Source organism: Schistocerca nitens, chromosome 2, assembly GCF_023898315.1.
Source record: "Schistocerca nitens isolate TAMUIC-IGC-003100 chromosome 2, iqSchNite1.1, whole genome shotgun sequence".
In the NCBI taxonomy this organism is placed as follows: domain Eukaryota; kingdom Metazoa; phylum Arthropoda; class Insecta; order Orthoptera; family Acrididae; genus Schistocerca; species Schistocerca nitens.
In genome coordinates this window covers 935,783,245-935,799,077 of record NC_064615.1, presented here as the reverse complement: position 1 = coordinate 935,799,077, position 15,833 = coordinate 935,783,245, and the positions used below count along the sequence as shown (strand labels likewise).

The window sequence follows — 15,833 nt, the reverse complement described above, 5'->3', positions numbered from 1 at the left end:
CTGTACACGCGTGCCTTTAAGTGAAATAAAAGACAAGGTTTCTCATTGTGTATCACTCTTTTCCCGGAACTTTTGCCTTTAGAGCGTCAGATCGCAAAGGATAGGATCGAAATACTGACCATGTTATTTCTTTCTCTCTCGGGGCTGTTGTCCCGCTCCAACGCGGGGTCGGCTTTGTTATGACGGAGCTGGCAGTGTTAATGGCAGAGGGTGGCCGGATGCCATTCCTGGCGCCACCCCGAACTCCTTGGGACGAAAGTAGTGTATCTTAGCTGTCTGCGTCTAGTGTAAGTCATGAAATAGCGCGAACGTTTTAAAACGTCTGTGAGTCGTGTAACGGAGGCGGAACTTGGGGACCGGCCGGGTATTCACCTAGTGGGATGTGGAAAACCGCCTAAAAACCACATCCAGGCTGGCCGGCATATCGGCCCTCGTCGTTAATATGCCGGGCGGTTTCGATCCCGGGCCAGCGCGCCTACCCGAGTCCAGGAATCAGCGCATTAGCGCTCTCGACTACACTGGCAGGTTAAATACTGACCGTGTTATGCCTTTTCAAAATCATGCGTGATGCTGCGGAGATTGTCACAATGCTACAATAAAAATTTAATGTGTAACTCTGTTAGAATAGAGAAGATTGTGAGTGTGGATGTTGGAGGGACCAGAAACTAACATCGTTTTTTCACATTAAATTCATATGTATAAATTGTTAATGAGTTTATATTTTTAATCGTTGAGGTAATCACCATGGTTATCAACAACCTTTGGCATCTACTGTGCAAATCAAAATAAAAAAATCAATTTGTTTTTGAGCTAAATATCTGGAGGTGGCGTTTTTGCACATCATCTACATTTTCACCGTTTTTGCCACTTAGAAAACATTGTAGCGATCGGAGTAAATGGAAATCCTATGGCACAGTAGCGATCGAGTGTGGTGAATGTGGCAATACCCCTTACACCAATTCATTTATTTTTTAAGGTTTCGTCTTCCTCAGTGCGGTCTTGCATTACCGTGGTGCGGAATAACGCCTTTTCTGTTGACAATCGCTGGGCACTTTGCAATTGAAGATTGATTTACTTGTTGCAGTTGTTCACAGAAAAGGTCTGCTTTCACATTTTCCCCAGGTTTTCGCACTTCAAAATGAACGACCCCGCGAATACTTCACCGAACACACAGAAAAAAGTGCCTGTTTAACATGTAAACCTGACTTAGCTTTACTTCGGAGAGAGTTACTGCCTTTTGAATTATCATACACGACCCTCTGTCGTCTCCATTGATGAAGTGAACAAAAAACGCTTCTGTACTGTGCCGCTGAAGCCACTTAGAAAACGTTGTAGCGATCGGAGTAAATGGAAATCCTATGGCACAGTAGCGATCGAGTGTGGTGAATGTGGCAATACCCCTTACACCAATTCATTTATTTTTTAAGGTTTCGTCTTCCGCAGTGCGGTCTTGCATTACCGTGTTGCGGAATAACGCCTTTTCTGTTGACAATCGCTGGGCACTTTGCAATTGAAGATTGATTTACTTGTTGCAGTTGTTCACAGAAAAGGTCTGCTTTCACATTTTACCCAGGTTTTCGCACTTCAAAATGAACGACCCCGCGAATACTTCACCGAACACACAGAAAAAAGTGCCTGTTTAACATGTAAACCTGACTTAGCTTTACTTCGGAGAGAGTTACTGCCTTTTGAATTATCATAGACGACCCTCTGTCGTCTCCATTGATGAAGTGAACAAAAAACGCTTCTGTACTGTGCCGCTGAAGCAATAAGTTGCATGTGGTGGATCGGTTAGCTTTGCTTGTCTTCACCAGTCTGCTGCGATGGTTCTCGGATGGTAGACCAAGTTTGACTGAGAGTGTCTGACAGTTCTTCGAGTGTCTAACTCATATCTTAACCACTTCCGCCCTTAACTTGTCACTGTCTAAACTTGTTGGTCTTCCCGATCAGTACGAGTTGGAAAGATAAAAATTATCGGATATGAACTTAAAAAACCATCTTGGGCATTTACGAAAGTCTAATGAACTTGGGCGAACATCGGAAATGTTTTTTGTAGCAACTTCTGCGATGCTATCCTTGCGAAATTCAAAAAGCATACGATGCCGGATATGTAGCCTTATCTCTTCTGGTATTTCGCCCCACTTTTCACCATAAATTACAAAAAAAATTAAGATCTTATTATTTACGACTAAACAAGTTACTCTAACTTTAAAAAATCTTTGCCACTACTCTGAAGTACAGAATGAGTTGACAAATGACAAGTAATATCGACATGAGCAGAAACGACACTACTTTCCGGTCCCACTAATACAACTCAAATCACCTAAATAGTGGTAGTTTTAATAACCAATGGCCAGCACAATTTGGGCGTGTACTTTTGTTAACTGTACGGTTACAAAATATGTTCCATCACTATATTTCTTTAATAACTGTCTTTCAAATTCCAATTTATGGAAAATAGGCCGAAAAAAACAATGCCTGACTTCCATGAGAAAAGTGATAAAACAGTTTTAAACAATAATGAAACTACGTCCTCATACTAACGTGTACTACTTACACTCATTAATATTTTAGTGATATACACTCATGTTCAGAAAAAAAAAGAACTTCTTGAACAACTGGAGATAGGATGTTCATATTCACAGAACATGTACATCAGTATGTTATGCAGAAATGATTGGCATTTGAACGATGTTGGCCTGCGGGTTCAAGACAACATCGACATCGCGGCACAGCACCACCTACGGGTAAAATGTGCCTTCAGTTCTCGATGTACATATAAACCCAAGTTAAAGTTAGGATCAGTGTGACTTGAGCAGACGTATGCGCGAACCGTACTGTCAGACTAGTGAGTTTGAAAGAGGACATATTATTGGGATGGGAGAATGTGATTCATCCATCCGGGAAATTGCTGCTTAGGTGGGGTGAAGTGTTACGGCAGTGTGTGCAGAATGTTTCACGAAAGGGCATATAACACAAGATGACAAGATGGGAAAGGTCGCACCACCCAACCCCCCCCCCCCCCCGTCCTTCCCCGGACCGGGAAGATCGACACTGCATCCGAATGGAATTGCAGGACAGATCTACGCCCATCTCGGTTCTGGCGCAACAGTGAAGCAGTGTAACACATCGTACGCTATGAGGGCTGACAGTCCTTCGCCTTTTATTACGACATGAGTTACGTGCGCGTCGTCGACTTCTCCTTCTACCTTAGACGAATGTGCAGAAACGTGCTAGACGGCAACGGTGTATAGAACGACGTCACTAGGGACAGGAAAGGCATCAGATAGTGTTTCCGGACGAATTAAGTTCTGTTTGTTTGAAAGTGATAGCTGCCTTTTCGTTCGCCACACACAGGGCGAGTAGTGTCACAGCGACTTCATTCGCACACGACATACAGCGCCAGCTCAAGGCTTTATGGTGTGGGATGCTATTGGGTACAACCACAAATCACAGTTGGTGCGTGTCGAGGACACTGTGGCCATTATGACCTACGCGAATGACATCCTGCGACCTGTAACCACACCCTTTCTGCACAGTATCGCAGATGCAGTTTTTCACCAAGACAATGCACGACCACATGTTATTGCACGAACACGTGCCTTCTTGGTGTCACAAGATATCAGCCTTTTTCCCTGGCTCGTCAGATCACCAGACTTGTCGCCAATCGAAAATGTGTGGGATGTGGTGAAACGACAGGTGCAGCGCTGTGGCCCAGTGCTAACGATGACAGGTGAACTTTGGAACCAGGTGAATGCTGCATGGATGACTATACCACAGGACTCAATTCGCGGCTTATACGCATCGATGCTATCATGCATGGAACAAGTTATCAGGACCCATGGTGGTTCCTGTGCCTACTAGGCAACAGGACACACGCTGAACCAGTGTGATTGAAATGCTAATCATTTCTGGAGAACATATTAATGTACATGCCCTGTGAATATGGAAGTCCTATCTGTAGTCGTCCAAGGAGATCTGTTTTTTTCTGAACGTGAGTGTACTTTCTAACATAACCCTGAATGCCAGTGCAATAAAAGCGCTGATGCAAACTTTGACAAAACTACACAGACGTAGCAAATTAAGAAATGCAGTTTCAGTATCACAATCTAAATAGTTCGTAAAATTGGCTCAAATGGCTCTGAGCACTGTCGGACTTAACATCTGAGATCATCAGTCCCCTAGAACTTAGAACTACTTAAACCTAACTAACCTAAGGACATCACACACATCCATGCCCGAGCAGGATTCGAACCTGCGACCGTAGCGGTCGCGCGGTTCCGGAGTGAAGCGCCTAGAACCGCTCGGCCACAACGGCCGGCCTTCGTAAAATTACTAGTTCGTAAAATTACCACATGTTTCAAGATTCTGCTACAAAGAGAAGTCTCCCTTTAGACTCCAAAGTATTAAAATTGCATATACTAATTATAGACCTGATTTTTTTAAACTGCTTCGAAATATGTTATTTGTAATGAACAAAAAACTACTTTAGTGGTCTGAGCATCGTGTTTTGTCCAATCTTCTACCAATTTTTGTCAGTATTGAGACATTAAGGATAAAATTTTGGAATATAGACAATTAAACTGGGTTAGGCAGTATGAATTACGTCCATCACACCCACACACGCGTTTGAAATAATACAATTTGCGTAATCACTCAATAAATACAAATACTGATTAGCGCTGTGGTACTCTATCTGCAATTAGTGAGATGATGCATTGAGTCAGATGTTCTCGTTTGCGTAATCCAAGCAGCCTCTTTCCGTTTGTGGCTCACACATAGCACCTTCCTGAAATTGGATTTCAGCGTTTCATCCATGTATAGTTTCCTGCAACGTGCTATGAACCTAACTGTGTTGCCTCTCTCTGATGGGATGATAACCGGTGAGTTGCTCATGTTCGACCGCATCAGCTGCTCAGAGGCTCTTGTCCACCTGTCGCTGCACTGGTTATTCGTCCTCCCATACCTTGCTTTCAACTTTTCCCTTTGGAATTTGTGCACCGTTCTGCCGCATACGATTTTCCCACTGCTTCACCCTACCTATTTTTACAATATTTTTTACTGTGTAGAGACTCTATACATGGATAAGTCATAGTATATTTATACTGTCTATATTCACGTAACGAGCATAGTCATTTACAAATTTCAGATATAAAAACGTCGACAAAAGGTGTTCTGTGCAGAGTGAATCGCCTAAAATTTGCACTGCAAATACAGCGGAATTGGAGAGTGCTATTGATGTGCAGTTTTCACAGAATGGCTTGGTAGGCAATGGGCTCGTATTGTTGGCCTGTCAACAGATCGCAGTAATAATTAGAAATTTAATTCTTTGTGCATAATACACTTTTTATATACACTACTGGCCATTAAAATTGCTACTCCAAGAAGAAATGCAGATGATAAACGGGTATTCATTTGACAAATATATTATACTAGAACTGACTTGTGATTACATTTTCACTCAATTTGCGTGCATACATCCTGGAGAATGTGCTGGCCAGGGCATCAGTCGAACATTTTATGTATACAGGAAGGCCCGTACAGGACCTGCAACATGCGGTCGTGCATTATCCTGCTGAAATGCAGGGTTTCGGAGGGATCGAATGAAAGGTAGAGCCACGGGTCGTAACACATCTGAAATGTAACGTCCACTGTTCAAAGTGCCGTCAATGCGAACAAGAGGTGACCGACACGTGTAACCAATGGTACCCCATACCATCACGCCGGGTGATACGCCAGTATGGCGATGACGAATACACGCTTCCAATGTGCGTTCACCACGATATCGCCAAACACGGATACGACCATCGTGATGCTGTAAACAGAACCTCGATTTATCCGAAAAAATGACGTTTTGCCATTCGTGCACCCAGGTTCGTCGTTGAGTACACCATCGCAGGCGCTCCTGTCTGTGATGCAGCGTCAAGGGTAACCGCAGCCATGGTCTCCGAGCTGACAGTCCATGCTGCTGCAAACGTCGTCGAACTGTTCGTGCAGATTGTTGCTGTCTTTCAAACGTCCCGATCTGTTGACTCAGGGATCGAGACGTGGCTGCACAATCCGTTTCAGCCATGCGGATAAGATGCCTGTCATCTCGACTGCTAGTGATACGAGGCCGTTGATATCCAGCACGGCGTTCCGTATTACCCTCCTGAAGCCACCGATTCCATATTCTGCTAACAGTCATTGGATCTCGACCAACGCGAGCAGCAATGTCGCGATACGATAAACCGCAATCGCGATAAGCTACAATCCGACCTTTATCAAAGTCGGAAACGTGATGGTACGCATTTCTCCTCCTTACACGAGGCATCACAACAACGTTTCACCAGGCAACGCCGGTCAACTGCTGTTTGTGTAAGAGAAATCGAATGGAAAGTTTCCTCATGTCAGCACGTTGTAGGTGTCGCCACCGGCACCAACCTTGTATGAATGCTCTGAAAAGCTAATCATTTGGATATCAGAGCATCGTCTTCCTGTCGGTTAAATTTCGAGTCTGTAGCACGTCATATTCGTGGTGTAGCAGTTTTAATGGTCAGTAGCGTATGAATCACCTGAGTACGAATGACAGCTCCGTCAATGCACTGCGTCTTTATATGTTATGTGCGTGATGCTAGTGCCACCTGTGTATGTATATATCGCTGTCCCATGACTTGTGACCTCCGTGTACATCACTTCTCAACCGCTCGTGCTTGCGTGGCGCGCTGGCTGGATTCGCAGAACTGCTAGCTTCCGCATTCGGGAAGTGCGACTCGCCGAAACCGGTTCCAGAACGATAACTTTTGTTATTCCCCGCCACCTTACGACGCACCTGTTACAGCTTCACCTGCTTTCCTCGGGCATGAGTGTGTGTGTTTGTCCTTAGGATAATTTAAGTTAAGTAGTGTGTAAGCTTAGCGACTCATGACCTTAGCGGTTAAGTCTCATAAGGTTTCACACACATTTGAACATTTTTCACCTGCTTTCCTCAAATCCGGTTTCCTGTAAACGTATTTCCCAAGATAGTTTTTGGTTGATTGTGTAATCACTCCATTATCGGTCCTGGAAATGCTATTTTCGCTACCAGCTGCCATCTCTGACAGTAGGTAATGATAACAGTGTAAATACTCTACTGCATTACGCTCGTGACTGGGGTTATCGGGTTGTTACTTGCTTGTTTCAAACGTCAGTCAATGTGATCAATGTGATTTTGTGGCAGAAGTGTTATTGAACTAACCACGTATTTAAATCATTTCCTTTATGTAATCAAACATAAGATTATCTGCATAAGATGGAAAAGGATGCATGACTGCTCATATTGCAATTAATTTACCAAAAAAAAGAAAAAAACTTATTCCTTTGCTGGTGACAAGATATTCGCTAATCGCGTGCACAGAAATAGGATTGTTTCTTTTCTCAATTACAAATTTTTTAACCATTTCCAATCTCAAAACGTTGTAGTATAATGATGTAATCACGACGTATTTTACTCAGAACGCACGTGATCGGAGTAGAGATAGGAAACAAGTTTCTCCGCACGAGTTTTCTGACATCTTCTGCCTTTATGAGATTAAACTTATCGACCGGTTGTGGCCTTAGTTCCATCTTTTAACTGGCCACCCAATGTTCCTCTTTACTTTGGATTTGGGTTGTAAGGTCGTCTTTCAAATGATTCAAATGGCTCTGAGCACTATGGGGCTTAACATCTGAGGTCATCAGTCCCCTAGAACTTAGAACTACTTAAACCTAACTAACCTAAGGACATCACACACATCCATTCCCGAGGCAGGATTCGAACCTGCGACCATAGTGGTCGCGCTGTTCCAGACTGAAGCACCTAGAACCGCTCTCCCACTCCGTCCGGCTAAAGTCGTCTTTAGAATGCTTGTTTCTTTCATTCGTTCCAGGTGTTCCTTTGAGTTTTTTCTTCTATTTTGTCATTAACTCTAAAAACATTCAGTTCTTACTTACTGTTTCGTTTAAAAATCCTGTCCAACTTAGTGCAACGTTTGAGTGCTCGTAAAAAAACTTATTTTAGCCGCCTGTACATGGCTGGAATCTTTTCGCTTCATAGGCCGTGATTCATTGGCATACGGTAGACCAAATACAGCCATCACCTTATACAGTCTCATTTTTGTCTCTTCGTGCATCTTTCAGTGTTTGGTTATATTTCCATATGTATGCGTAACTTAATCTTGATATCCCTACCTTCGTTAAAGATAATATAGCTCCATGAGTAAATAAATGCTGAACTTGTTACAAAGTCTGCTCTTCAATTACTGTTTTGTTTTGTGTTGGGTACTTCCCACAGCATGCCACTGTCTTAGTTTAATTTACAGCTGTCCTGAAATTGTAATCATTTCCAGTTAAGTTCAATCAGTTTCAAAGGAATTCCCTGCCATGCTTGAAGGAAATGGGACTCAACCGTTACCAAAAACATTATAAAGGTACTGAAGACCTCATTGAAGCTGACCTTTTGCTGACTACACTACAGATGGCAAAAAATAACGACGCACCATGAAGGAGCTAAGCAAAGTGGTCGCAATTTGAAATTCGTACAGGTATCGACGGAAAATGCAAAATTGTAAACTTTGGCGGCCGATGGATGAACATGTGACCCTGCAGCGCAATTTCACCGCGCCACTGGCAAGGATAGTGAACAGGTGACACGTCGATACCAGCGCATAACATCTTTGCGAATTTCACACTTTGTACACAGCTGGACAGTAACTATGCCTCGCAGAAAGGTGCGTGGACAATAAACGCAAATGTCAGCGTCTTAGAGAGGAGGTATACTTGGGCTCAAAGAAGCCGGTTGGAGCAATCAGCGAATCGCTCGACATTTGAATAGGAACGATACCACCATTCGACGATTTTGGCGGGAATGGGTGAACCGTGACTGAATACAGCGACAAGAAGAAAGTGGCCGACCTAGATAGACGACGGAACTAGAGGAATGAGCAATCCTCAGAGAGGCACTCAGGGTCCCGCGTCTACCATCATCATCGATCCGACACGCAACTCGTGCTTCAGCGACCCCTGGGACCATTAGTAGGCGGCTCACAAAAGTGGACTGACCTCTCGGCGCCCCTTTTGCGCCGGCCGAAGTATCCGAGCGGTTCTAGGCGCTACAGTCTGGAACCGCGCGACCGCTACGGTCGCAGGTTCGAATCCTGCCTCAGGCATGGGTGTGTGTGCTGTCCTTAGGTTAGTTAGGTTTAAGTAGTTCGAAGTTCTAGGGGACTGATGACCTCAGAAGTTAAGTCCCATAGTGCTCAGAGCCATTTGAACCATTTTTGAGCCCCTTTTGCCGACTGCCAATAAGCCAGTTTGCAGTGGTATCGGGCACATTCAGCCTGGAATCTCATTGAGTGGAGTAGACCTGTCTTCAGTGATGAATCCCACTTCAAACTGAGCCCCAATGACCAGCGTGGAAGTGTCTGGAGACGGCCTGGACAGCTCGGTGTACCAACCTGTCACCCGTCATCCAGGCTGAGAGGCAGGAGTGGTGGTCTGGGCAGCCATTTGATTTCACAACAGGACAGTTTTGCTTGTCATCCGCTGCATCATTACAGCACAACGGTAGGTCCACAGTGTCTTACGCCACGTTTTGTTGCCCTTGAAGGGAAGCCATCTTGGGCTTACATTTCAGCAAAATGCTGCCCGCCCGCACACGGAGAGAGTTTCTACTGTTTGTTTTCATGCTTGCCAAACCCTACCTTGGCCAGCAAGATCACCAGATCTCTCCCCAGTTGAGAATGTTTGGAGCATTATGGTCAGGGCCCTCCAACCAGCTCAGGATTTTTACAATCCAACACACCAGTTGGACAGATTCTGGCTCGATATCACACTGTGGGACATCCAACAACTCTATGAATCAAAGACAAGCCGAATGAGTGCTTCCATGAAGGCTAGAGATGGACCAACGCATTATTGACTCGCTCAGTTTGTGAAACCGTTTCTCTTGAGTAAACCATCCAATTTTTCTGAAATTGTAATAATTTACTAGCCAGTGCATGTACGTGGCCCACGGCCAGATCATCGAAGCTAAGCGCTGTCGGGCTGGGCTAGCACTCGGATGGGTGACCGTCCGGTCTGCCGGGCGCTGTTGGCAAGCGAGGTGCACTCAGCCCTTGTGAGGCGAACTGAGGAGCTACTTGATTGAGAAGTAGCGGCTCCGGTCTCGGAAACTGACACACGGCCGGGAGAGCGGTGTGCTGACCACATGCCCCTCCATATCCGTATCCAGTGACACTTATGGGCTTAGGATGACACGGCAGCCGGTCGGTACCGTTGGGCCTTCATAGCCTCTTCGGGAGGAGTTTTGTACATGTACATCACATCTACCGAATTCTGTCCCATGCGGATAAAATCTTCGTGGTGTGTCGTTTCTTTGTCTTAGAGTGTATACCGGTATAGTTGATTTCCGTAAACCTGTTTCTTTCCTGTTGTTCTTTCCCATCGAATGAGGTGCGCTGTTTCCATGATCTTCATCAAACCCATTTCTACTTCTTAATTTTGTGACCAGATACCCTTCTTGTCGCCACTGTTGTCAGTTAACCTAAGGCACCATCTGCATCTGAATCGTGTAAACATTGTTCTCCGTGGTGTCGTATTTTAACTGTTTGTGAATTTTTTGGAGGCGGAGACTGGGGACTTGCCCAGAATTTGTTTGAACGAGAGAGGAAAACTAGCTAAAATCCACATCGGCCATCGCTAACAATACCGCTGAAAGGAAACGCTGTTATTTCCAATAGCAGTATGCCAGAATTATGAAGAAGCATCAGCTGTTTCTGTTTTATACCAGTAATGAAATGTAACATAACATCCGCGTTTTTCCTACGACACCGACGTGATTTCACGAGATTTGAAATGGGAAATTTATGCTTGCGAGTCTACATCATCGGATTGTGAATTTCGCTACGTGCATCTTGATTTCAGATGACATTGTAATGACCTCCCCTTGTGTGCATTAGACTTCTCTTTGTTGTAGTGTGTAGCCCCAGCCTAGTTATCCACTAAATTGCTCAATGTCAGAGAAATTGTGACTGCGTGTTCCAGGTACTGTCGGCGCCGTTTGCGTACTCGCACCCCGCCGTCGACCATTCTGCCGTAGCGTCGGCTGATTGGCTGGGAACTCTCAAACAGGAGGACATCGGCGAGTGGTCGGACCTCTTGCTCATGATGATCTTCGGCGGACTCTCCTGGCAGGTAAGACACGCGTTGAACCTCAGCGTTGTTCACGGAATGTGCCTCAGACAAGCGTATTAGGTACAAAGCGATGCAACCAAACACAGCCAAGCGGGCGTCATTTCTGAGTTTTTACCAGAGATTCTTCCTTGAATGTAATCATTGGCGTTCTTTTTGGCGGTCTTCAGTTCACGCCATCGTAATGTCACGAGATCAGACATAGGGAAATTATGCTCGTGAGTCTAATAAATTATCAGCAGGACTTCGGAGATTGGACGGGCCTCACGCTTGCGATGGTCTTCGGCAGGACTCTATTGGCAGGTAACACACACGTCCAACCTCAGTGCTATTCGCGTGCTGTAACGCTAGACTCGTTTGCGACTATTAAAAATAAAGGTGCTAGGCATTTGTTTTCGGTGCATTGGGATAGCTAGCAAAGAATGCGTGCAAAATACTGCCTCAGCAAATCATAAAACAGAGAATAAACAGAGTTACACCAACATTTACAATTTAAAAAAGCAAATTAAGATCGAAACAAGATTGACACAAGAAAACAGGAATTTAATATTATAAAATCCTAAAAAGTAATAGCAAAAGTTGGTAGTGTGGGGAGAATGGTCGCCCTGTGATACACTGTCGCTTTTCAGGAAGCGCTTACTTAAGGGAAGGTGCTGTCTGCTATTGGTTCTCTCTCACTTATCAGGCAGAAGTTGTATGGCTCACTTCTTTCGCAGACTTCATGGCACTCAGTTCTATGGGAGACATTGTGACACTCGCTTTTAATGGAGAGCTGATCAACTGTAGATTAGACGAGTAGGTGGAGTGGTATGTCCTCTTGTTAACTGCAGTGGCGTTGCATTCATTTCTGCCCGCACAACTTAAACCAGATTTATATTTCCGCTACGTATGTGAGATGTTTGTGTGTGTTGTTACCAGCAATGATGTTTATTTAATAAACTCAAATAAATATAGTGGCATGTTTATTGTAGTATTCACACAGCTAGTGACCCGGTCGTAACACTTGAATAGTAACGTATTTGTCGTAGGTTCATTTAACTTCCTCTCGTTGAGTGCCGGTCGTTGCAGACAGGTGCCAACGCAGATATAATCATATGTACCCAGGGATCAGGCTAATCTCAGCAACCCCACGAAAGTTTGTAAAGCGATCATTCAAAAGCGCATGCATTTTGTGACATTTTCAAAAACTTTTAAGCATATGTACTGTTTTATCATAGCATCTGAAAACCTGAATCAGCGCTCTAACAGGCGAAAACGGCGTTGTGGGGGAGTAGCTAGTTTGTCTTTTACCTTTCACCTAAATCCGAACTTCGTCATTATATAAACTGTGGGTTTAGGACCTAACTGTTTCTACAAAGTCTACAGAGCTCAGGGGTGTTCACTCATCGCTTGATGTTTCCGGTCCACAGGCCACTTGTATATCAGCACAGCACTTGCATTGTTGCGAGTGGTGGGAATATGGAGGGTGAGCTCCTGAGCAACAGTGTTAATCTTCAGTCTAATTCAAATACACGGAACTACATTCCAGATTGGGCACATATACCAAATTGCAAATTGGGTAAATTTCACTGACACAGTCTTTTTCATTACACCTGTACCCGTGACTGAATATTTCTACACGTCCAATGGTTTGACGCTATATTTTACAAGTGCCACATAACTGACTATACGTGTTGTGAAATGAATATTTCATCATCAAAAGCACTGCCTACTGGATTTTGTGATAATATTGAATGTAACAATGTTCTCAATACGTAATGCATGTTACATAGTAAACCAATGAAGGGCACATTAGTACACGTAGAGTTGTAGATTTGCTGTGCTTTGCTTAGCTGTACAACAGAGAATTTACCACTGGCTGTGCCCTGCGAAAGATTTCAAGACGTCTGCAAATAGAGGCACAATTGTCTATCAGAAGCGGAAAGAGGAAAGAACTCAAGCTAGAATTTTGAGCTGTTAAAACACGGCTGCAAACTTAAGAGACTCTGAAGGTGCTTCAGAAGAAGAACTCGGCTTGATGGTTTTCGTGACTTACTCGGTAGAATTTCCGAGAAAGAAACCATAACAAGTTACATACCGAGACTTCAAACGCATTAATTTATGTGAAATTGCAACTGAGGCGCAAAAAATAGTTTGGTAGACGTCTTCTATTCCCATCTCGGGCAGAAACGAAACACTTCATGAATTTACTAACAAATTTACTCAACTATATGATGTACATACTTCACTAAAGACCGAATAAGCAAAAAGGAAACCTGAAGCTTGGCTAACTAAAACAGTTCATCAACATCAGAGATACTGTACATTGGGTATACAAACCGCGGCCTACGCCTGAAATTCATATTGCTTGGTGTTACAAGCCTTTGGAATGAGGCTCTATTGAAGAATTCTAACCGCATTACTAGTGAAGAAGGACTGAATCTAATGTTGTAAAAAAGAGGTGTACGCCACAACTTGAGTAAAAGTAAGGATCAGTTGACAGGGCACATGCGCAGGCATCAAGGAGTCATCGGGTCGGTAACTCAGGGGTCTAGGTATAAAAATTATAGAATGAGACCAAAGCCCGGTTACAGTGGAAGTGACAATAGTTAACAATTGCGCCGTAGACAGCATGGCCAGATGCATCAAACCAGACTTCCGACTAAAAAGCGCAACCACAACAACAAATATCACGCAACAAATAAGACGAATTGAGGTATTTTGTTCGTATCACCTTGGTCTGAGTCTGGAGTCGACTGAGAGAAACACTATTGCTGTTATCGTTTGATATCTTAAAACTTTTTATATCAAACCGATTTCTTCTTTTGAAGCAGCTACAGAATAAAAAAATGTAAATGTCGGGTGACTAGGGCCTCCCGTCGGGTAGACCGATCGCCGGGTGCATGTCTTTCGATTTGACGCCACTTCGGCGACTTGCGCGTCGATGGGGATGAAATGATGATGTTTAGGACAACACCACACCCAGTTCCTGAGCGAAGATAATCTCCGACCCAGCTTGGAATCGAACCCGGGCCCTTAGGATTGACATTCTGTCGCGCTGACCACTTAGCTACCGGGGGCGGACACCTACAGAATAATCATGTCACTTTTATTTTGTACTAATCAATGGTCACTGATACTGATACTTATGGAAAAATGAGAAATGATAAAATGTTCCACAGCTAGCAGCGTACTAACATGCCCTGGGTGTTGAAGCGTCGCTTACGGGCGGGGAGGTGCGCCGGCCATGTATCGAATCCGCCCGACAGATTAACGACGAGGGTCGGTGTACCTGCCAGCCTGGATGCGGTTTTCACGCAGTTTTCCACATCCAGCTAGTTTAACAGCTGACTGGTAACCAACTAAGTTACTCAATTTGAAACATTTGGAAAACTTTCGCCCAGATTCACACGAATAACACTACACGCAGACAAGTTCCGACGCGGTAGATAACAGGATGGCGACAGGAAGGGCATCATCAGACCAACTCTTACATTAACCATTCAATGCCCGTTTATAACCAAGCCGACTCTGAGCAGATGTGGACCAGAGACACGAGAAAAAGAAAAAGAAGAAGAAGATAGGAGCATGCTACACTGCGCAAGAAAAAAAATCACTTTTTCCAAAGCTGCATTGCAACGCATAAATTTGAAATTTGTCTCAAAGGTGGCTGCCACCTTCCTCCGTAATGGCGCAAAAGCGTGGCGTTCTGTGACGTCACCCTCAGATTCGCCGACGCTTCACACAGCAAAATGTCGACACATACGCAACAACAACCACAAATATCACGTAACAAATAAGGCGAATTGAGGTATTTGTTCGTATCACCTTGTCACCTTGATCTGAGTTCGGAGTCGACTGAGAGAAACACTATTGCTGTTATCGTTTGATAACAACTAACGGAAACAGGTTTTTCTTTGCGCAGTGTAGAAGAGAAATTCCATGTGACTGACGGATCAACTTTGTTCCCATCCCCACCCTCAGTGTGAGCAAAACTCAAACAGTAAACATCGAAGGCGGCGACTTCTTTTAATAAAACCAAGCAGAAAAAGTGTATTACAACACAGTTTTACAACTACTTAAGAGGTGTAAGGTGGGTTAGTGACGTCAAATTGGCACCAAATTTCACTATAACTTTACCCAACGACATCTTGGACGTGTCACACGATGGAAAGGTCATCACACCTCGTTTTACCCACATTTCATCCCTTCTTTCGACACCTCTGCGATGGACTTCAGAACCTCGACACCATGCACAGAAATGTCGCAGCTTTCTTATGAGTGTCTAAGAAATAGATTTCACACATACCGCCGCTCACAATCGATAGGAAGAGCCCTCAGCATATGGTATAAAGAGTGTCAAAGAGAGCACCCCTACCCTTGGGGCGTTGATTCCCACACATTTCGTAGTGGAAAACGACAGTTCGCAGTGCGACGGGCGACAGGACGACATTCTCGACAACGTTCGACACTTCTGACATTCCCGAACGACTCAACCCTTCTCTAAGGACATCGTGGGGCTGCAACCCCCACTGAACGTGATATGATCCCTTTGGAGTGTAGCGTGACTGCAACTTTTGCTCTGGTATACAGGATGGAACCACTAGTGATCGTTCAAAACCATTCGACGAAATCTGAATGCGATCAGAAGCAGCAAAGGGTCTTCA

General features: G+C 44.4%; 1 protein-coding gene across 1 annotated transcript in view; it reads left to right on the top strand.

The window, feature by feature from the left end:
* Window positions 1–15,833, top strand: part of LOC126235458 (high-affinity choline transporter 1-like) — a 402,761-nt gene that overhangs the window by 287,315 nt on the left and 99,613 nt on the right. Inside the window, exon 6 of the mRNA XM_049944181.1 lies at window positions 11,041–11,190. Coding sequence (XP_049800138.1) covers window positions 11,041–11,190 — 150 coding nt within the window. The remainder of the gene's footprint in view (window positions 1–11,040; window positions 11,191–15,833) is intronic.